The 23408-nt window shown below is 42.8% G+C and overlaps 1 protein-coding gene across 6 annotated transcripts in view; it reads right to left on the bottom strand.

The window, feature by feature from the left end:
* MCF2L2 (MCF.2 cell line derived transforming sequence-like 2) overlaps positions 1–23408 on the bottom strand; it is a 152414-nt gene that overhangs the window by 6376 nt on the left and 122630 nt on the right. For 3 of the 6 annotated variants that reach the window (XM_071437961.1, XM_071437959.1, XM_071437960.1), the window contains exons 22-30: positions 19755–19976; positions 18407–18499; positions 17919–17997; positions 14784–14856; positions 11657–11766; positions 7711–7806; positions 5074–5163; positions 3330–3401; positions 1580–1666 (exon numbers count right to left, since the gene is read on the bottom strand). In XM_071437961.1, coding sequence (XP_071294062.1) covers positions 1580–1666; positions 3330–3401; positions 5074–5163; positions 7711–7806; positions 11657–11766; positions 14784–14856; positions 17919–17997; positions 18407–18499; positions 19755–19976 — 922 coding nt within the window. The remainder of the gene's footprint in view (positions 1–1579; positions 1667–3329; positions 3402–5073; positions 5164–7710; positions 7807–11656; positions 11767–14783; positions 14857–17918; positions 17998–18406; positions 18500–19754; positions 19977–23408) is intronic. The other 3 variants (XM_071437962.1, XM_071437963.1, XM_071437964.1) reach the window with 3 other exon arrangements.

The raw sequence follows: 23408 nt of genomic DNA, 5'->3' as shown, positions 1-23408 counted from the left end.
TTAAGTACAAAGCCATGGAATTTTGGTTGACTTCTTATCTCCATCTCACCCCAAGGTGATATTACCACCTGAGCAATTTACAAGATTATACCCTGGAGCAGGCTGCAAGTGCAGGGAAGGGACAGAGTAAACAGCAAGGCACAAAGACAGCCAGGGGGGTGAGGAGAGAGCTCAGTCATATTTGTGCTGTTACTTGTCTTACTGCATGATCTTCACCAGAACCACCCCAACCCAGTGGAATGGACTCAGTGAGAGATTTCCAGCCCAAGCTCAACAGCCAGTCTCTCTTCACCTAAAAAGACTTGTCCATAGGATGTGTCCTGAGGGAAACTGAGGCTCAGCCTTATGAGACCTGTCTGCCTGAGGCTCCCATGGTGCAAAAGTAGCTCAGGCTCTTTTGTGCAGATGGCAACCATCATCTGCACTTTCCTGCACTTGATGCCTGTCCCTTTCCTGGTGGGGATGACTACAGTCCAGCTCAGAGGAAACAGACCTTGCATCTACCAAATAATTCTGTAGCCCTGACAGATACAAGCTGAATGCAGTCAGTCAATTTACCATGTGCCTTCCTAATTATTGTACCTGCTGGGCATTAGCTGACTCACAGGGACTTGGGTTGAGCAGATGCTGAACCAAGTTCTTTACATCCTGTGGGCCATTGCTCTGACCACAAGACATGGAGACATGCTCACACAGTGGGATTATGCACATCCCAGCACTCTTAACCCACACCAAACCCTGGCCTGAGGCAATACAAAACCCAAGCCAGGCAGTTCATGCAGTAAACAGAAAAGTGACCTGATCCGGGAGAAATAAGTTTATTAATTGGTGCAACACATGCTCATGCAGCTCTGCAGCTCCTTCTGCCACCCAGGGATTGTCTGCTCCAACAACTGCAACCCAGTTCCAAGGGACACAGGGACCTTCTTCCAGCACAGCTGCATCCCCAGCTATCCCCCCACAGGGATGGTCTGGTCATCTGTGCTTTTAAAGGTGTAAACCAGCCTCTGAAGTGACACTGTCCTGTACCAGTTTATTCACATCAGCAATATTAGCAAAGGTCTAAACATACAAGAATACACTGATTCTAATTAACTTCAAACTGCTACTGCAATTTCAGTTCAAATTCACAGGCTGGACTACAAACACCAAGAGAAAAAGATACCCCTCTACTCCATTAGACAAAGCTTCCACAGTCTTTTGCCACTGTTAGAAACCTCACCAGCAAGAATTCCTTACAAATACATGCATCAGCCTCCCTCTTCTATACAAATCACTATTCTAATTTCAGAGACTAAGAAACAGCTTGTTTCTCATGCTTAATTCTTATAAAATAAGACAGATCAAATTCTGAGCTCTCTTGCTTTCAATTAAAATAATTATTTTCAGCCTGACCTCAGAAAACCAGAATCTGGGCATTGTTTCTAAGCTAACGATCCAAGCTTTTTCTTTCTTTGTTTTGGTGGGAAATAATATTCACCAAAAGAGAAAACTCTCCTTATAATAAAGAGAGTAAATATTATCATAAATTTAGTTTGCACCCTCAAATTGAATTTACAAATACTTTAATTTTGTTTACCTGTCTGTGAAGCAGATCTAGGTACGGATCTCGTGGTGGGACCGGCATTACATTTAGTCTGGGCCAAAATGGTGTTCTCAAAAGCATCTGTGACAGGAAGTACAATTTGTGTCTTCAAGGTGAAACAGTGACCAGACAACCAGTACAAAGTGAATTCCTGCATCACCTCTGCAACTGACAGTCTCTTTAACAAACAGGTGGACTGTGGTCCAACAGTTATAAAAGAGGAGACACATGACCAGCACAAATGAGTGAAAGGACAGCAGCATTCCACAGAAAAACTGTAAGTCTGAGAAGGACAGAGAACAGCGAAATGAATCAAACAGAAGTATTGATGTTAATTAAGGAAGACAATTGCTGTGTGAACAGTGCAGTGTTCTATTTCATTACAGCTTCCTTACCCATATTTTCTTTGCAGCTTTTAAAATCATTTTGTAGGTGATAATTTATGGCTTTGATCCTAATCCATACAGCAGCAAAGGAGACCAGGGAGACCACAAATTAATGATTTCACCCTTGATGAACGCAACAGAATTTTGGGAGGCAATCCCTTGTGTTGTTACCTCACTCAGAGCCTTGGCAATAGCAGCAATATCCTCTGGTAAAGGGGTGATAATGTCCATTGTTTCCTACTTAAAGTTACTCAGTCTGGTGAGGGATGCTGTGCAGCAGTACTTTGTTTTTAACCTATGAGGAGCAAGTCAGTTCTATGCTGCAGGTAGTTCTTGCACCTTGAAATCCCCCCTGCCCCTGCAGCCACAGGGGATGCTGAGATCAGGGCATCTGTCAGTGGGGAAAGCAAGGCATAAACCCCACACTTTGGGAAACTCTGGTGCTGGGTGCCAGGATGGTTCTAAACATAGTGCCAGGGGTCACTGGCAAAAGGAAATATTCTGCAAACAGCAAAATTACTTCTGCTGTCTCTGAATTGTTTCCTCCAACCTCTCTGTTCCTCTTCTGCTGGGAGTGCCATGGGAGATAGCTCTGATATTTCACCAGTTCCATCACTGACCTGTTCACTGGCTCTTCCTACCAAGTTTTTGTGCAGAACAACACATTGCTATGAAAGGAGTCCTCAGCCCACATCTCTCCTGTCTGTCCTACAGCAGAGGTACCTGGATCCTTGTGTCCCCCTAAGGCAAATGGTCAGGGAAAGGCTGACAATGGAAACTGGTGATCTTCCAGTGGCTGAGGAACAGCACCCCAATTTAACTCTTTGGTACTGTTTGTTAAACAGTAATTTTTGAATCCGCTGCAACAAATTGGTGGAAATTCTGCTTGTCTGAAATGAAACACTGCACCTGAAATGACTATGAATGCACAGTCGAGCCTCCCCTGTAGTCTTCATGCACATAGCTCCTGCTTCTCTCATTAAGAGTAGACACCAACAAGGGAAGAGGGATGCAAGTGGCCAGACTGCAGGTGAAGGTGAAAAGGAGCCCCTTGGCTCCCTGCTGCTGCTCCCTATGGAGGGAGGCAGAACCAGGCAGAAAATTCAGATCCAGGTGACAGCCTAGAGCTTTACTTCCCAAAACAGGCAGGGAACTGGGGGTTTAATTCAGGCCCATGCCTAGGTGAATATGAGTGCAGGGGACAGGCAAGGGAGTAACAAGCTGTCTTTATCCCAGTTATGCAGATAAACTGACCCCAACCCCTAATGAACTCCAGTGTCACCCACCAGCTGTGATGAGATGTGAATTTAGTGAATAATATCAAACGAGGTTTTCATGCAGGATGGAAATAGTCCTACCTTCAAACCCCAGGGGAGTTGGGTCACTCTTTATTTCATGTCTCTTGACTTTAACTGCAGGAACAAGGGGACCTGTGTGGAGTTTATAGAGTCACAAGGCTGTAAATATTGTTAAAGGAGAAACTTGCTTTCCTACACCTGAAAACACTAACTACCTACCACTTTTAATTTCAGCCAGAAGAATGACCAACCCCTGGGTTCTGGGTGGTGAAGATACACACTTCTGTGAAGTGGATAGGGAACAAACCCTTTTGTCAAAAGACATTGAGACATCACAGCAAAGAATCTGCTTCCCTTGGGGTCTCACAGATGTTGCCTCTCACTCTTGCCCAGGAGATGGCGCTAAGGCAGCAGACCCGCAGTCCCCGCCTTCAGCCGTGAGCCTGGCAGGGCACAGCTCACAAAGCCAACGCTTCTGACCCTCAGAAGTGGGGTCCAGTGTGGTCCGTGCGCAGCCCCTCTCCTGTGCCCCGACTGCAGATGTGGGGGGAGCTGAACTGCCAGGAGTGAGGATCAGACACGGCAGCAGCTGTGGCCAGAAGTGGTGACCACAACACCCTGGTCTGCATCTGGGCTGATGCTGAGACAAGACTCAGGCTTCAGTTCTTCTGTCATCTGAAATATTTTCTTAAAGTAGATGCTGTAACTAAAACACTTAATTTAAAAGCACTGATTCTGTTTTCTAGCTTTGAAAATCATTGCAGAAGTGGCTTTCTCAGTATCCCAAGAGATTGCCAACAGTCTTTTGGCAGACAGGATTCTAGGATAGGACTTTTTGATATGAAACTGTAACAAATTTTAACTTTCATTGCAATTCACACATGATGTCTTTGATACACCACACTAAAGAACAATCCTTGGTTGCCCATTTTCTTTGTAGATACGTGCTTCATTATGTTCCCCAGCTTTGAAAAGAATTATTAGGAAATGACTCAGTCTTCCCATAATTTAGCAGCTGATCATATATTTCTGAGTTGTTGCTGAGGGCAAAAAGCTGTAAAAACCTCTTCTCATGTGTTATGCCCATCACTTCCATGTGAGGATGGTCTAAAGGGGCTGTCAAAGAAACATTTGTAGGTAGTGAGACTGCCACATCCTTTCTCTGCCCATGAACCCCACCATGCCCTCATTCCCTGACAGCCTCCTTGCAGCCAAGGATGTGGCTCATATCCTTCACAGCTGTTGAGAAGGCAACAGATACTGAGCAACTTTCTTCCTGACAACTACAGAGCAAAGATTTTTATCCAAATTAATTCTGCCATTTTTCCTTCTATTTCGATTTTTTGAATTGCCCTGAAAATCTTAACCTGGCAAATCAGTTCCTCCAGTCCATTCCAGGAAGTGCCAAAAGGTAGCATATTCAGAATTCCATGTAAGACCATATGTTCTGTTGTCAAAATTATCCCTGATAAGCAGGCATATGTGCCCACAATGCTACTGGAAATCCAAACCACATCAGCCAAAAATTAATCCAATTTCCATGGACATCAGCAACACTTTTTGAAGCCTACAATGGAGAAATTGGGAAGAGTCACTCTGTGGCTGACAGCACACCTCAATACACATTCAAAATGTCCTGGCCTGCCTCCCTGCAGGTGTTACACTGGTGCTCACTCTTCTTCTACTGGAACCTCCTGCTCAGAAAAAACTGGCCCTGAGGTGCTCACTCTGAGCAGCATTTGGCAGTGAATGTGCCAGGCAGCAGGCAGGGAGAGGGGGAGCTAAGCAAGCAGCAGGACAGTACCTTTGGTGACAGCAGAAGCATTGGCTGTGGTGCTGATGGAGGAGGCTAGGGAAAAGCGACGGGTAACTTCTCTGTCCTTAGACTCTGGATCTGGGAGAACAGACAGATGCAATGCAGGGCAGGGTTAGAGGTTAATAAGCACTGAGGGTAAAAGATGTTCAAAGCAAAGCAGCAGCTGGAAAAGGGTAAAGAAAAGAAAGGTTGCTCCTCTAAAAATACCCTCAAGAAGGTGAAAAGCAGGGAGAAAAAATACCCTCAACAAGGTGAAAAGCACAGAAAGTGTTATTGTGAACATATTTTCAAAGCAATTCCAACTGCACCAATTGTAATACTTCAGAAAAGAGCCATGCCAATTATTATTTTATAGCAACCAACTAGTGTCCAAGTACAAAACACAGAGATGAGCATGATGGCTGGAATGGGTGTGCGTCTACAGATGAGGTTTGGATCATTTTAGACACTGAACTGCTTGTTCTGTGATGACTGACCTGAAATACACTGAAAAACAAGCATGAATGGTTTGGAGTTCACATTTGTCATTTCTAAAATTTAACTGTGTGAATGCCTGAAAATATTCTCCAAGCTTCCATCTTTACCGGTGCAAATCAGCTTGGAGAAAGTGAAGGCTACATAGTGGTTTTTTGTTTCCTTATTTAGCATCCTGCCTTTTCTCTAAGTCTGCTCAGGAGTAAAGACACAGATTCCCCACTTTTCACTATGAGATGTACTGAAGTTGTGCCCACCCCAAGGAATATGAACTTGGCTCTGCAAACCAGGATGGTTAATGCTGACCCAAGGGTGGGGAGATGCAGGGTGCTTTGAGTGTGGACTTGGATACACTTTGGTGCCAGCTCTGGGACGGCTGCCCCAGGGATCTCTGCTCTGATGGAGTGCAGGATGCCAAAGTTTCTTCTCCAGACATCAGCATTTCTTTGACTAAAACACCAAAGTGATTATATACAACATTTTCCAGCCTGTCATATCCAGCCTAGGCAGACAGTTCAGCATTTCTCTCAGCATCCATGCTCCACTGGCAATACCCAATCTTGTTTACACCCTGGTTCATTGGGTTATTATATTGTTTAGACCTTCCTTTTTATGTGTTCCTGACAGGAACAGACACAGCAGATCTGAACCAAAGTACATTCAGCTCAACACACCATCCTTCACCATGGCCAGTAACAAAAACCTTTAGACAAAGTGTTGAGGAGCAGGACAAGCTGACTGCAAACACTTCCCTGCTCCCTTCTCCCAGCTTCCAACCTGCCTCAGCAGCCAGCCCCTGCACTGCTGAGAGGCTTTGCCTGCAGCCATGACCAGCCTGTCTGTCAGCAGCTCCCTCTGGCCAGGAGCAGGTCAGCCCCACAGAGTGAAGCAGGACATTGTGCAAGAGGTGCTCCACAGGAAATCTCAAGTAACCAGACCCAGCAAGGCTTTGAACTCAGAGCACCTACAGCTGAGCTCTTCCGAGCTGTGCTTCGCTGCCTGGAACAATGAATACAAGGCAAGACATTTCTTATGACAAGAAAAACTCAGATTAAAAAGTAAAAGAGACCCCAAACAAAATTGTAAATCTAGACTTGCAAAAATTACAGCATTATTTCTGAAATCTGTGTTTTGTCATTGATTTTCCTGAGCCACAAGTTCTAAAATCCACTTGTTTTTATATTCAGACATTAAACTTTGTTTGTCCATCTTGGATCTCACTACCACATGCAGCCTTAATCTGGTAGCCAGAATCTTACAGCAGTGCTGACTCTTGGTGCATTCTTATCTACTTTATCACATCACCATTTAATGCTTCAGTATTTCTGCTTTTATGCTTTCATCTTGGTTCTTCCTCCTTTGATGCTCACCCTCTCCATCACTGCATACTAACCCTTTGTCTCACAGAGGAAATATTATTTATCAGAACAGAAGAAAAGCCACACAAAAACAATAAAAGGAGTAATTACAGTATCTTTTCAGAAAGTAATTATAAGTAGTCAGTCAATTTAATTTCTATTCACATTTCTTTCTTTCCTCTAAAGTCTCTTCCTTGTACAGCTATCACAGGAACTCACAAAGCTCTCTTTTCATGGATATCTACTAAACATTTATGCACAAGTACCCCAAACACAGCATTTTATGGTGTCATATAACATAATTAAGTGGAATAAAACCCCAGATCTCCTGAATTCTGGTTCCCCACTAGGCCACAATGGAACAATATTTGAAAAAACAGTGACATCCAACCAATGAATGATTTCACATATGAAAATCTCACGTAGCACAACAGATATGATACTCTTTTCCTTCAAGCCTGTAAGCTGCTGAAAGAAGTTCAGTTGATCATTTAAAACCAGTTCACACTTTGACCCTTGAGAGAAACTGAAACAAACGTTATTTGCACTGTGCACAGTAAAAGACCCAACCAGCCAACCCAGAGGTTGCCTTGCCAATGCTGCTGTGGGAGCAATTTTTGGTGACGGCGTCTTTGAGCAGAGGAGCCACTTGTGTGTACCAGAAAGGAGCATTTGGGTGAGATGCAGCAGCAGTTTAGGAAACAGTGATGGATGGCACCATGGGATGGAGAGAACATTGTGGGAGTGCAGGAGACAGATGGCCTGAGACCAAATGCTGCATGGGTGATTTTACCTTTGGGTGGAGCTCTGCGGTTGGAAAGACCTTGCAATGTGAATCGCTTTCTAGCAAGCGCTGTGCGCTCAAGGTTAAGGCTGCTGGAAGCATCAACTAGGAGAGAGAGGGAGAGGGAAGAGAAATAAGGAAGGAAGGGACAGCTGTTCAGCTTATGGGAAAGGTTAGCACTGGATGACAACTAAAAAGAAATCAATAAACTTTGATTCAGTTCAAGCCTGAGCAAGAGCTAATCAATTAGAAAGGTGACATGAGGTCAGGGTGAGTAAACCAGCTGAACCAAACAGACCCCTGGGTTGAGTTTGGCTCACTGAGTTTTAATGGAGAACAACAACAAAACAAAACTAAAGAATAACAGGTGAAGAGAGGTAGCTCTTATCAAAGGAAAATACAATTTAGTAGCAAGCTAGTGCCTTCTGTTATGGAAACACATCATTGCTTGGAGCAGTGAGTTGTAGGGAGAAATAAGAGATGAAGCCTTGCAGTACAGGACATGCAAGTGTTGGGAGCAGTCCCACTTCTGCAATCCAGCACTGGCACTGAAGAGTCTGCTCTCACCAGCCCTGTGGCTGGTACACCTGCAGCCTTACCTGCTGAAACCTTTCTAAAGCCTCTGAAGCTGGCAGGGTCATGCAATTGATTTCCTGATTTGCTGGGATGTAAGGATGCCATGCCAGCAAAGCTCACATGCCAGGCTCCTGCATGAATAATCAGCCATGCTGTCTGACAGCTGCCTCTGCAGAGATCAGTCACAGATGGATCGAGGTCCTGAGGCTCTGGGCTTGAAAGATACTCAGTTACTCACATTGCAGGAAACAGGACCTAGCTCAAACCCCCAGGTCCACACATTCCTGCCAAGTCCTCCATCTGCTCCTTTCTTGGTGTGGGCAGATAACACCCAGAAGGTTTATGGCAAAGGAGCAGGAGAAAAACCATGGGTACCTGCTTCTGAGCCTTGGGATTTAACCAATAGATTTTCCTCCTCTTTAGTTCACACACTATCACATGAAAATCTTTAGAGGGACAAATGAAGACCAAAAGTACAAAGGGAACACAAAGACAGTGAATCCACACTGACAGACAAGCAACTGACAGATTAGCTGTGCTTCCAAAGGAAAGTGCATCCCATCACTTCCTGATTTGCAGCCATGATAATCCAGGACCTGAGGTGCCTGCATGCATAGGTGGGTGTGAGAGGAACAGATTTTAACAACACAGAAGAATTATGTCACTGTGGTTCAGCTCCTTCTACCCAGTGCCCAGTGCCAGCTCTGGGCCAGGCAGGTGCATCTGGTGAGGAGCTGCTCCCAAGCAGTGGCTTCAGCTGTGGGGCTGCCTTTGGCTTCCAAACAGTCTCTGTTGGCCATTCCCTGCCATGGCTGCTCCCACTGCCAGGCAAACTTTGTACAGATACTGTAGCTTATAAAGAATTCAAAAACTGGTATATAAAATATATTTACTTTCTGTTTTCTTAGGGCAAGAAAATCCAGAGATGTCAAATTATCAGAGAGTCCCACAGGGAGTGAGTACAGCAGAGCATGTGCAGAGGAGTGGGCTCCTGTGTTCTGCTCTGCAATTGAATCACTTCACTGAGGGACCCCTTTGCATTTCACAAGTCCCCACAGCCTCTCAGCATCAGCAAAGCATTAGACACTGGTCTCTAAAGTCATGTTGTCTCCACCTGAGTCATACAAACCTTTTCCTTCATTCTGCAGGTATACCAAATAACCCTGGAAATGGTTTCCAAACATAATAAGAACCAGGTCCTGATGGGCAGCAGGTTGAAGGAGAGCCTGCAATGGGTACTTGGGGCAAAGAAACCCACCAGCAACCTGGGCAACATTTTCTCCATCAGGCAGAGCTGTGCCAGCAGCTCCAGGGAGGTGATGTGATGCTTCCCCTCATCTCAGCACAAGAGAGACCCTCCTGCAGTGCTGTCCTGGGCTCCTCGAGTGAATCCAGTGAGGATCATTAAGGGATTGCAGCAGGTGACATGAGGAGAGAGTGAGAGAGCTGTGATTGCACAGCCTGGAGAAGAAAAGGCTCAGGAGGATCTTATAAAAATAAAGAAGATGGAGCCAGATGCTTCTCAGTGGAGCCCAGTGAAAGGATGAGAGAGGCAACAGGCACAAATTGAAATACGGGAAATTCCATTTAAAAATGTGAGAAACCCTTTTTTCTGTGAAAGGGGTTAAACCTAGGAGAGTGTCCCCGTGGCAGATTATGGAGTCACCATCCTTGGAGCTGTTCAGAACCCAAATGGACTCGGCTGTGGGCACCGTGCTGCAGCTGACCCTGCTTTGAGCAGGGCAGTCAGACAAGGGGGTCCCCAGAGGATCCTGCAGGATTTGCTCCTCTTTTATTTCAAGGCAGTGACTCCACCAGTCAGGTCCACACAAAATACTGATTTACATGTAGAAAACTCTGCCACAGCCACTTACAAATAAGAATAACAAAACTGAAATAGTTTGTCAATAGTCAACCCTCCCCTTCTGTACTGCAGAAACTCCCCAGTATTTTAAAATAATGTGTTCACATTAACTACACCGATATTGGAAGCATTTTACAGGCAGTAGGTGGCACAAAAGAGACAGTTTTGGCAGACCCCCAGGCTGTGTGCCGGGTGTTGGGACATTTTTGAGTTCAGCCCCCTGCAGAGCCCCAGCCCTAGGTGCCTCACAGGACACAAACTCGCGTTTTGGTGGGACATCTAGAGCTGGAGAGCATTTTGCTGGCTCTGCAGAGCGAGGTTTGCAGCTGAGGATGCACAGGGCACCCGAATCACCAAAGAATGGACTCACTGCCCAGCCCTGCAGGAAGAGCCACCCACCAGAGGACGAGGATGCTCTGGGCTGAGCCAGTGGGACCCCAGCCAGAGCCCTGAGGAGCTGCTCATGGGAAAGCAGAAGACAGAAGAATGACAACCAGCAGGAATGTGAGCCCCGTTCCCACACTCTAGAGTAAGCTGGACAGTTAGAAAACATCAGTAATCTTCTTGGAGTTTTTTTTTTTTAAGTTTATAAATTTAAAAGGAAAAGCTACTTTTCCACTTTTTGAATTAGAAAAAAAAGTCCAAATGTTTTAAAAATAAAAATTTACTGAAACAAAATTTTAAGATTAGTTTTTTTAATGAAGAATATGTAACTTTTTTTCCAGCATGAAAACCTAATGCAATTAAAAATCTTTTGGTGAATAGCTTTTCTTTTCCAAGAGAGACATTCCATTTTCTTTAAAAATATCTTTATTTAAAATGGGGCTGTTACTACTTTATGCCTCATTTGGGTATTAATCTCTTAAGACCTCACAATTTTCTTTTTTCATTTTAGTAGAAAATTCTTTGTTCAACATTAAGAAATACTGCCTAAAAGAGAAACTGCTGTCAAAAGATTTTCTCTTCCTGCTGTCAAATGAGATTCCATTTCTTTATAGTGTTTATTTTAACTTCTGTTGTATAGAAGACCTATTGTACTTATGGCCTCAAATAATGGAGGGACTTTCTGTGACTGCCTGTGGGTTTATTTACTGTACACCTGAGGAAAACTGATATACACAGAGGAGGCAAAAAACTCTCCTTGACTTAAACAAAGAAATCAGTTAGCAAAGTCTGTAGAAAAAAATTTAAATTAAGTATGTCTAGAAATCAACTTCACCAAGAGGCAGCTGGTCAAAACACATATGCTATTGTCCCCTAAGTTCTATTTTTAAAGAACACAAGTTGTATAAAGAGCACTATAAAGCATCAAAACTCAGACTTAAAAACCCTAAACTGGTCATGTCTTTTGATGCTCACAAATTTTCATGGTACAGTCATTCAGCTTTGTAGCATTGGTTTTTTGATGTTGGGTTAAAATAATGTAGATTTAAAGTAACCTCATCAAACTCCAGGAATATATGCAAATATAAAAATATTACCCTTTGGAAGCAAAAGCTCTGTGAGAACTCCTACCTCTCTTTTGTCTGGCGCTGGGACTGGAATTCCTGTTTTTATTGTTAGATGCATCCACATTTGATGTCTCAGATTTGTTTTCATATATACTTGATGACTTCCTGCTATACCTTGGGACAAAAGAAATATAAAAATAGTAACATTCCCATTAACATCTAATAAAGCACTGAGCACTAAGCATTCTTCTTTACCCTCAAACATGGAAGCCTAAGGAACAAAGGACTGGTTTTAAAATGCTGTGTGCTATAAAAACCTGCATCTGTGCAGGCATGTGTGGTGGGAAAAACCCATCCTGCCTCCTCTGCACACCACACAGTGAGGGATGTGCTTCTTCAGAGTTGAGAAGGGAATAATGGAGAAACAAGCTGGTTGTCTGCACAAGTTCTTTTTGCAAGTGCAGCAGATTTGAAAGGTTGGAGTGGGAAGCCAGGTAAGAAAAAACAACCCAGATTTTCCTTCCTTTGCAGCATAAATACATTTGTCTCCAGCAGAGAAATGGATACTGGATGGTCATGTAGAGGTCATACCATGCATAAGCAACATATGAATTCTATTGGCTTCCCCAGCTTCTGTTTCTTCTGCTCTTTGGAGCATGAATCCCAGTGGGATATCCCTGTCTGCAGCTGAATCACAAATGGGAGGATCCACCTTGAGAAACCTGCCCAGGTACTGCCCTGGGTAATGGGACTGAGGCCCCTGTCCCAGGTTTGTAGGACATTCAAACTGCAAGGTTTTCTTGTGGTTCTTTGCAAATGTCTGGTGGTTTAATTTGGATGTTTGACTGTTATCTTTGGCAGACTGCTCCACACAAATCATTGTATTTACACATTTGAAATACTCTTTGCCAAAGTGCTTGTTATTGACAGGTATCAGCAATTAAACTGCTCCTTGCAATTAACTTGTGAACTGCTGTAAGGGAAGGTCCAAGATACATCATTAACAACTTAAAAACATTTTAAATACTAGGGATCTGTAAATACCTTTTCTAAATATAAGATAGTCCAGGACTCATTGTTTTGCATTTGAACTTCTGACCTGTTTCTGATGGAATCCTAGCAAGGTCTCTGTTACCTCCTGTACTCCATCAAAATGTGATTTTGCAGCCTCATGTCGGGTACAAAATGGGGCTCAAAATAAACATGGGAACAAATCCAAAGCACACTCACATTTCCTTATTCTTTTTCCTCTCTTTCTTCCCAGCTAGGCTGGGATAACTGTGAAACATGCAGCTGACAGAGTTAAAGATTTACAGCTGTGAGAAAGACACCAAGAAAATAAAAAAGCCTTTCTGAAACAGCATCTGCAGCCAAATTCCAAGAGTTTGTGTTTATCCATGTTCACGGGATATTTTTACATGGATGTATGAGTGCATCAGTCATTTCCAACAAAGCAGATAGTTAAGCAGTTAGAACAATAAACTATTTAATTTTCATGTGTTTAAATACTTTAGAAAACAATACAAAGGGATCATTTCATTATCAATGAAATGCAGCAGCCATCCCTTGAGAGAGAGATACAGCAGCAATAGATACCACTGGGCATCCCATTTTAGAATTAACAGTCAATTTTGTGGAAGAACTTGGGGGGAGAGAGAGAGAGAGAGAGAGAGAGAGAGAGAATTGAAATAGATTGAACAGGATTTAAGGACACTCAGTAACTGCCTGTGTGTAGGACACTGGCTCTAAGTGTTCCTTTTCCCAAAACCTCAGCTCCAATCCCAAGTCAGGCCTGCCTTATCTCATGGAATCGCAGTCCCAAGTGATGTTGGTGGCATGTAAACAGTAAAGAGGATAGTCTTTGTCAGGACAGGGACAGGTACAGCTTGGGGAGGGGAAAGCATCCAGCAAACAGAAAACAGAGTCACTGTCACACATGGGCCGACCAGGAGTAGGTGTCTGTTGGGTAGATAACATGGCAGTGATCAATCAGCCTCCTTCTGCTGGCAGAGCACTGGTGGTGCTGGCTGCTCTTTAGCAGATGCTGTCGCCACTGCCTCCAGCACCTCTCACAGCTGGGGCTGCTTGGTCACATCAGCCTTGAGCACAGACTGTGCCATGTGCTGGCTCCTGCAGTCCAGCCTCTTCCTTCCCCTCCTTGTCCTACTCCCCCAGCAATCCAGGACAGGCTGCAGAAAGGGCTCCCCAGTCTGAGGAACTCTGGATCCACCATTTCCCATCAACTCCTGCACAGTCAGCTTGATGCTGCGATTCTGCTGCCCCAGCTTATCTTGGGGACACATATAATAACAAATAATGGGACACCCTGAACTTTGTGCCATTCATCACAGCCCAAAACATTGTTCTTTCATGAAGACTCGCTGTATTCTTCTTGTTTCTATAATAACCCAGCATTTGGAGAAGGAGCATCTGACCTCTCCTTTTCTGGCACAGTTGGCAGAGTGAGGAAAACACTTCATTTTTCCTTTGCTTTAATCCACTCTAGGACAAATAGCTGATCATATGGCATTTCTTCCTGGAGTTAATTTTCTGCTGACATATTTTGTCTGTAATTTCTGCTCTGGAAAATCTCACTTTAAGAGCCTTTTAAGAAGGACACACATCTGGATTCTTCTGAAACATTTTTGTGATTGCACTTCATATCTTACTGGAATAATTTTCTCCTATCCCCAAGGTGGTTCTGCTGAAAGATTTCCACCCTTGAACCCTAAAAAAAGCAAATTAACCAAGCCTAGAGAAAATATGGTGCAGGATTAATAGCACTACATCTGTTTGATATTTCTTGCATTGAGTTGTACAGCTCACAAAGGCTGGCTGTTACCTGGGATCTCCTGGCTTGGTTGATCCTGCTGAAATTTTACAGTGAAATCCCATGCCAACTTCCATTAAACTTGCCCAGCAACTGGGTCATTACAGAACTTTGCTGGCAGCTCCATTTAAGATCCTGGAAATGTTCCAATACATTTTAACTAAACTTGAGTTAGTCTTTGAAATTAATTCTGCATTGTGATATAACTTCTTTCTTGAGCAAATCTGTGTTTATTTATCTTTAAAGAATTTGAAGACAATTGAAGGAAGCTAAACACAAAAATCTATGAATTTATGTACCGCAAAAGCACAAATGGAAGACAAAACATGGCCCTGATATGTCAAGGCAGCTCTGTGGTTACCTGCTTGCATTGGAGGAATCCATTGGTGCATGATACACACTCTCAGTGATTCTTTGGTGCAGTTGACTTGCTTCTGTTAAAAAAAAAGTAAAAAGAAGCTGCTCCAAAATGTTTCAATTGCTTCTGTTTTTATGTAGAAGGTGGGAGAGAGAAACAGGAGAGGAGAGATTTTGACTGCCACTGCAATCAAAATGGAATGCTTGTACTTGAAGAGAAAGGCATATTAAGATCTTAATGAAACCTTTTAGCTCACCAAACTCACAATTTTTCACCACGTAAGAGATTTCTTTCCCTACTACCTTCCCTTTTCCCAGTACCTCTTCCTAGCTAACTGCATGATATTGATCTGGAGAATGGATAATGGCCTTTTTCCCAGAATACAAGTTTTGTGGCTCACAGCTTTGTCTGGATTCAGCAACACATGTCCATCAGTCCTTTTGCATACTCAGCCACATAGCAGAATATATCCCTATCTCTCTGCAGAATGCTTTTGCTCAGCATCCTGGTAAACAGTAATCAGAAAATGTTATATATGCCACTTGTTCACTCTTTTTGCAGGGCCACAAGGTAGCAACAGACTTGTACTTTGTCCAGTAAATGCTGAGTGAGGAAAAATTATAAGACAGTTGCTCAGAGCCTGGATTTCAGGGCCAGGAGAGTCAGACACTGAGAAGTGAGGAAGCAGTGGAAGGAGCTGCTTTCAAACTCTCCTATTGCTGAGATCCCTGGGCTATTTCACTCTGAAAAAGATGAACCTCCTATCAGTGAAAGAGACATGACAAGGGGATGAGGCAGCACTGAAAGATTAAACTCAGGTAGTTTGTTGGTGGGGTAGAAATGCCCATGCTGGCTGGGGAGTGGGAAGTAGCTCCATTTCTGGGTTTGGCAACTGATTCATGGACTTACACAAATCCCTTGAGCTGTATCAGTAATTCCTTTGCCTGCAAGAGAGAGGCATTCTTGGGGATTGATGGATCAAGGTGTTGCCCAAAGCCTCGTTAGCACTCCATGCTCACTGCAGTCTCTGACAGGGCTGGGTACACACCAAGTGTTTGGACACCAGTGATCCATATTTTAAACTATTTATCCCATCCTGTGGCCACCTTCTCTGCCCCTCACTCATCCACCTCAGCTGGTTCCTTCCAACGTTCCAACCCCCTGTGCAACTCCTAACAACAGTTATTAAAAACAGCCAAAAAACCAAATATATCCCTCTTCCTTCTCCCATTGCAGTGCTCAGTTGTAAAAATATCCAGTCTTGGATTAAGGCGTCTTCTTTTGTGAGTCATTAAAAAAAGAAACTTTAAAACCACAGGACAAAGCATGTGCTTCCTGACACCAGTTATTGCAGCAAGGGGTTGGATTCATGTGAGCATTTGGGAAAAGGCAATGGGAAGAGCTGCAATAGCATATGAGATACAATTTATATCCTCTGACTGCTGTTCTGCTGGATTCACAATAAAGGAAAGCTTGACTATATTCACAGAGTAGGATGAAAGTCACCCTTGGATGGTCTCGAGACCAGACTGAATAAAGTCCTGAGTAACCTTGTTTGACCAATAACTGACTCTGCCCTGAGCTGGACCTTGGACTGTCATGTCCTGACGTCCCTTGAAAGCTGAAATATTCTAGAATGGTATGATCTTAGTGCAAAACAATAAAGAAGATCAAAATAGAAATGTTTCAATCAGTCTTGATTCCTGTATATTTTTCTCTGGAAAATGCAAAGCAACTCTAATAGCTAATAGGTCTTGTATGCTATAGAGATTTCACAAATGCTCATCTGGGTAACATACAAGCTTAATTTCCTTTGCCTAGAAACACAAATAGAGGACTAGCACTCTATCCTATTAAATATGTACCTTTTCTCCATTAGCAACTCTTTGTGGTAGCCTAAGTAACCAGCTTTTATACTTCAGAAGCAAATATTACAAACCATATCAGAAAGTCTCTAGATCCAGTCCTGAAACTGCACTAAAAAGAATCTTGTGGTCTTTCCTCAGCAGTTCCTGATGAACTAATCACAGTAAAATTCAGAATAAAGAGGAGAAAGGATGAAGGAAAGATCAGTAACACAAGAGCAGAGCACTAAACATTGTAAATAAGCGTATTGTTATGGGTTGGATTCAATTGCTAACGTTCATAATTGTTTCCTTGTACCTAAGGAGGATGCAAGAACTCATTGTCTTTGTGAAACAGGCAATTAAAATAGAGGTGACCTCTAAAGTTAAAGCACAGACACAGGTTTCCACCTTGGACAAAGTCTGCTCAGGAATTTGAAGGATGTGGGTGGAGAGGCTTTGCTGACCTTGCTTTAAAGAGATATGAATGTATGAAAGAAACAGAAACTGACAGACCAAGGTGAGAGGCAATGCCAAGATTCAGGAAAAGTCTGTGGGGTTTTTTGTCCTAAGAGAATAAATAGAGTAGCATCCATGACAGCTATCATCACTATGTTCTTTTGCTATCTGAAATAACCAGACTGAATTTTGTCTGTCTGGGATTCAATATCTTATATAAAAAAGGGTGTCATTAGGTATTTAGGAGGCTTCAATCATTGACAGTGTTGAACACATCACAAACCACCTTCATAGTGACATCTCAGTGAGAGAGGGAAATGTCATGAACCATGTTTTACAGGGAGGTCACTAAGATGGAAAGATGGGACAATCGACATTTAGAACATAAGGTGGGGGGGACTAGATTTGAAACAAAAAACCCTCAAAGCCCAAACAAAACAAAGCAAAGACTAAAACAGAGGAGCATTTGCTGTGTCCAGTCATGGATGTGGAAGGAGACCTTTTATCCAGGAGACACAGAGTGCACATCCCATCTCCTCACATGCTGAGGTAAAAGGCTGCTTCTGGAGTTGTGGCTTGAGAGGGACAACAGAGGAAAACCATGTTCCTTGGAGTAACTGTAAATGGAATAGTTATCCCTGTCACTTCTAAAAGCCCAAGAAATTTTCTTTCATCAGGACATGGCTTTAAATCCCAGCAATGCTGTAACTGCCCAGCTGGTCCTTGCTGGCTTCACTGGGGGTACTGGCTGGCACTGAAGCTGTCCCAGCCCCATATTGTCACACACAGCTACAGGGGAAGGACACGTTCCCAGCTGCTGCTCTGTGAGCCCTACCTCTGCATGCCTCCAGCTGTCCTGTCAGGACTTTGCGGATCTCTGAAATCCAGGTGTTTTTCAGCTCAACAGAAGATGCCTGAGAACAAAAGAGGACAAGGCAAAGCAGATCCAGTTAAAACATGCTGCCAATCACTGGGCTGCCCTGACCTACACTGGCTCTCAGTTTTGCCAAGGATTGGAACACTGTGGCTAGCTTTGAGCAAAACAGACACTCCTCAAGATGGAAAAGTTACTACAAATCCAAAGTCCTGTCCTTGCTTTTCTGTCCAGCATTCCAAGGAATTTTCTATTACTTTATTTCTTCTTCTGGCCAAAATCCTGACCATTTTCACAACAAATTAGCCATTTCAGTGCCTTTGAAAGTGCTTCACCAATAAAGCTTTCAATGGCTATTGTTTCTGGAGTGTACAGGACAGTGAACATTCTTAAAAACAATTCAATTGAAAGGAAGTATAGCCCTTGGAGACAAAAAGGAAAGTCATTACCTGAATGATATAGACTTCTTCTCTGCCATTATACCAGATCTCAAACTTCTTATTATCCCCTTTTACGTTTTCTGTAATGCCCACAGTGCTCATCTGTTTCAAAATAGAAAACAAGAAGCTGGAATCTGGAAAATATCAATAGTCTTTAAACTTCATTCTCTGAGGAGCATTTTTAAAAGGCTGTATTCACTTCTGATACCTTTGGGAGTCATTAAAAGTAAAATTCAGAGCATGTTATTTCTCAATATCTAATTTGTCATTCATCTTTTTGATTGCTAGAGGGAAAAAGAATGTTCAAAATTAACCCAAGCTAATGTCTGATCTTGAATTTATCCTCTTTTCTTTTATTGCTTCATCTGTGGATCAGTTTTCAACTCCATCCTGGCTCTTGTTCACCTTGATAAATTCTCAGTTTTAGGACTGTTTTTTTCACTTGCTATCCCTGACCTCTTGAGGTGGAAGAGAAAGAGGGATGGAATAGGGCTTTGTGAAATTTAATGACCAGTCTGCAAGTCCAGATGACACAAAAAACCTGAAGAAAAAAATTCTGGATTTCTTAAATGAAAAATTCTTAATCACAGTCTTGAAGTTCAGCTGCTACTAACCAGTTTCTCATCTTTTTACTGTACTTGCTCATGCCTCTTGTTCACATCAGCATTAGTTTAAAGATTTAGACAGTGTTATGCCACCATTCCTTCTATCTCTACAGGAAGAAACTTGAAATACTTATATGAATTGGTTCAAGCCTTAAAGCAGGTTCTGTTACAATTCCTGTCTGGGTACCCTGAAATAAGTTTGGAACATTGCACTTGATGACCTGTGTTAGCTGGGTAAAGTCACAAGTGTCACACCAATGTGCTTAGAGGGAAAATGTGGCCTACTTGTGATTGCCACCTTAAAATGTCCTGACTCATATCTGGAAATTTCACTCTTGCAAATAAAAGGGCACTTCTACTGCACTGATTCATCTGTAGGTGTTACTGCCACAGAAAATATCTGCTCAGCTGTGCCAATAGTAAAACTTGCCATAGAACTGCACCTGGAGGATGCCCATAGGCAGAGCAATGACAGATGCAGGTCCATCCAGTCTGGCTGCTCTTTATGGGATGCTGGGCAAGATCACACAAGGTGCCCCTTTGTGTCAAGTTGCAAAGAACGAGGTTCACATCTGCAGTTGCAGGATAGATTGGTCTGTCTCCAGCCCAAAACTAAATGGGAGCTGTCATTTATTCATGGGTGCAAGACAGCTCCAAACATGTGCACCTTCTTCAAATCCCCATGTGGGCACATCCCTGCCTGTGAGAGCACCAGACTTATTTCCCTCCCCCACCATCAGTGCATTTATTACCTTTAATGAATTTTTAAAGCTGTATGAAGCTGTCTTCTCATGGCCATCGGTGTTCTCCTCCCGTTTCTTGCAGAAAAGTAGCATCTTTGTATAGAGGAAGAGGTGTCTCTGCATTGGTTTGAATCTAGCCAAGTCCTTCACCTTGTTGTGCCCCTTCTTGTGGTCAGTCCATACGTTGAAGGAACCCTGCATCAACAGCTTGCCAAGCTCACTGACATCCCCCTAGCAAGCAAGGAAAAGAGAGAGCATAGATGATCACACTCAAACCAGGGTAGTCCCAGGCTCAATTCATTCCTCTGCTGGTGTTTGAGTTTCCAGGCAGAGGCATCCCTAGTGTTGGAGAGTGCACGTGTCCCCCTGTGTGGTTTCTTCCCACAACCATTAACGCACTGGTTTCCATGTCCATAATTCCCAGTTTGTCTCCCCACACATAGTTAGCATTTAAGATCCACCTCAGGATCTCTCTGGATGTGACACACAGGCTGTCCCCTCCGGTGACCTCAGAGGAAGCTTCTGCTGACAAAAACTGGGTTTCAAGGCCCCTGACTCCAAGGCAGTAGGAAGGGCTAGTGCAGTCCAATACCCAAAAAAGGCTGTGACTCTGGAAGATCTAGTTTCAGTTTCCACTCTTGTACAAGCTTCCTCCATCCCTGGGCAAAACCTTGAAAGAGCTCAGATGCCTGAAGTCACGGATCAGTGCCTAGGGCTGTGTAGGTATGTAATTCCCTCCTGTTTCAAAATAGTCTTTACAAGCTTTGTCAATAATTTCTTGGCTCACCATCTGCAAACTATGCAACACTGCACAGCCCTGGGCAAAGAGGGAGTGAATGCACCAAGGAGCCATAAAACTACCTGAGGGAGAGTGAAACCAGGCAGGAATAAGACCTTTCTAAATTAAAGCTCTTGTCTGAAGGGAAAATACTTCAACTGATATAAATATTTAGCTCAGATGCCACCAGAACAATCCCACATTAAAAGTGGAGGAATGTGGGTATATAAGAAATGGCAATGCCTATATGGTAATGGGATTCAACAAACTATGATAATAATAACTATCTTAACACAAGTTTTCCTAGGAATGCTTTGTATAATAAGTTGAGGAAATAAGCCCAGTCCATTATTAAAGTACTTACTTTCAACATTTGCATGTTCTGTTGATTATAAGGTGAAGATGTTGGGTCCAAGTGGGAATGTCTCATTTCTTATACTAAGAATTGCAACCTGCTCTCCTTCTCACTCCCCCTCCTCTATCCTACATTCAACTGCAAAACCAGAGCTTTATTTGGTACTTTTACACTCTATATCAGTGTATTATTAGACCCTCCAAACTATTCAGAAAACCTCAGCAATTTAGGTAAGTCTGTCATCTCTAATATATAGACCTGGATCTTTTCTTTGTGCATACAGGACTGGGGGTGTTTGTATTTATATGTGCATGTAGTTATAAACTGCAAGCCTGTGAAAAGCACATTGATATGTAAAGCTAAATTAAAAACAAACAAAAAAACCAACAAGCATATTTTCTACATGGTTCTGATAATGGTGAGAGGCTCCTGGTCACTCCAGGCACTGTTCAATGCAGCACTGAGATCCAGAAGCTCAGTTCAACTCTTGTGACAGGTCTGTCTCTCCAACCTTGAATCCCTTGAGATTGGGATAATAGTGAGTGAAGTGGGAGACAAGAAAGACAGACATGGATGACAGACAGCAGCAATCCCACAGCAGACTTTGAATATTAGCCCACAAGCACTGCACTGTCTTCAGTGTAGGCAGCAAATAGGAGGACACTGTTTCTTCTAATTTCTGCTAGTGGACAGCAATACTTTATTCTAAAGGAAGTTTATTTAAAGTGGAGGATTTGATCACTATCTCAAATATAATTATTCCCTATTAGAGCAATACATAGTATCTCATGTTTATGGAAGATGAGCAATACATAATGATAATTTATAAGAATTTCTCATCATAATTCATAGACAAACTACCCAGGCCAGATTGTGTACAAATATTGGGATAGTAGTAGGAAACACATCTAAATCTTCTGCTCTCTGAGCTTGATTCTACTTCTTTTTTTTTTTTCTTTTTTTTTGTGGTTTTGCCTAAAAATAAAAAACATACACCAATCCAACCCCAGACTTACATGTTAGCAATTTCTTACACAAGAGTTCAGCTCCTCAAATCTGCATGTACCCAAGTTCAAGAAACAGAATGTGCAGTTGGGAGCATTCATAAGCTGTCCCAAAACCTGCTTCCCTACTGCCATAATATCCCTCTCTGAAAGGTTTTCCAGGCAAGTATTTCTATCATGGCTGTGTGGGAAAGACTCCACAAGATGGAGTGTGGTTTCACTGTCTATGAGAGGTTTTTACTTGGCACCACAGCTGAGCACCTGGGACAGGTGGAAAAGGGAGAAGAAATTATTGGGTACATCCTCTTTCACACTTTCACCCCATTTAAAAATCATGTAACAAAGCATCTCAGGAATGCTGTCAGCATTGGGCTACACAGTGGCCATGTCCTACTGTGCCATGTTTTGCAGTTCAGCTAAGAAACAGAGGCAAAAATCTAGTCCTTAGAGTTACTATCTGGTATTTCATGAAAGGCTGGAAAATTCAAAAGTAAAAGTTGAAAAGGAACAGGAATGTTCCATTGAATTCCTGAGTACAAAACTACTCACACTTTAAAGCAAGGAATAGACAAAAGGATGACCACAGCATTTATAGGGACAGGAATCTGGATAAATCCCCCCTACTCAGGATAGTATGTTACCTTTCTTGGAGAAGCTCTTCTTCTCTTCCCTTTACAGAACTGTTCTGAAATAAATTTTTTGCTGAATTGCTCTAAGTACATACATTTAAACTGAGAAATACAGGAGGAAAGCTACCTTTCTCTTTGGGAATTAATAAGAAACAGTGGAAATTGGGAGGTAGAAGGTGTGCTGTATCTATGATACAACCTTCCCATATCCATGTTGACTGGTTCAAGTCTGCAATAATAATATACAGGCTCTAAAGAGTTTTTCTAAAATGAACTAAAAGGAGTCTCCAAGACTCTCAGACTTAGCCATGACCAGAATGGATTAAGTATATGCTACTTTATTTAAGTTTGTCAGGTTTAGGAGATCTAAGACTGTATTTATGACCTGTGGTGTTTCTCTGATCCACAATCACCACTCCTATTCAGTGTTTGCCAGTTCAATGAGGTGGCAACTGCTTCACCTTCAACCCAGTGCAACTACTGCAGGTAGAACTCAAATTCTCATCCCAAATGTAATGCACAGTCCACATCTCCAGCTGTGTGCTGCAATGGATCTCTGACAAGCAGTTAAATGAGCAACTGCATTTATTTATAAAATCATGTTGGCAGCAGGCATGGGTTCCTCAGCTACCAGGTGCAGATGCACTTGCACTAAAGAGAACTATAGAAATCAAAACTCCTGGGGCTACTCCCATCCTGATAACCAGAATAACTCTTCCCACTCAGACATTGTCTGTACAGACCTCAGCACCTTCTCAGGAAGTCAGATTTTGCACAAAACATTTTTTCTGGATTAAAGCCTGTCACTGTGATGTAAGAATTCTTTGAACAATACTCAGTATATTGTTTCTTTCTTGACATTTTCACCCTGCAGCTATTTCAAAATGGGCAACCACA

The sequence above is a fragment of the Agelaius tricolor genome, unplaced genomic scaffold, assembly GCF_023055355.1.
Source record: "Agelaius tricolor isolate 1412-34295 unplaced genomic scaffold, bAgeTri1.0.p SCAF_12, whole genome shotgun sequence".
Taxonomy (NCBI): Eukaryota; Metazoa; Chordata; class Aves; order Passeriformes; family Icteridae; genus Agelaius; species Agelaius tricolor.
The sequence above is the reverse complement of the archived record's forward strand: the minus strand, read 5'-3'. Positions and strand labels throughout refer to the sequence as shown.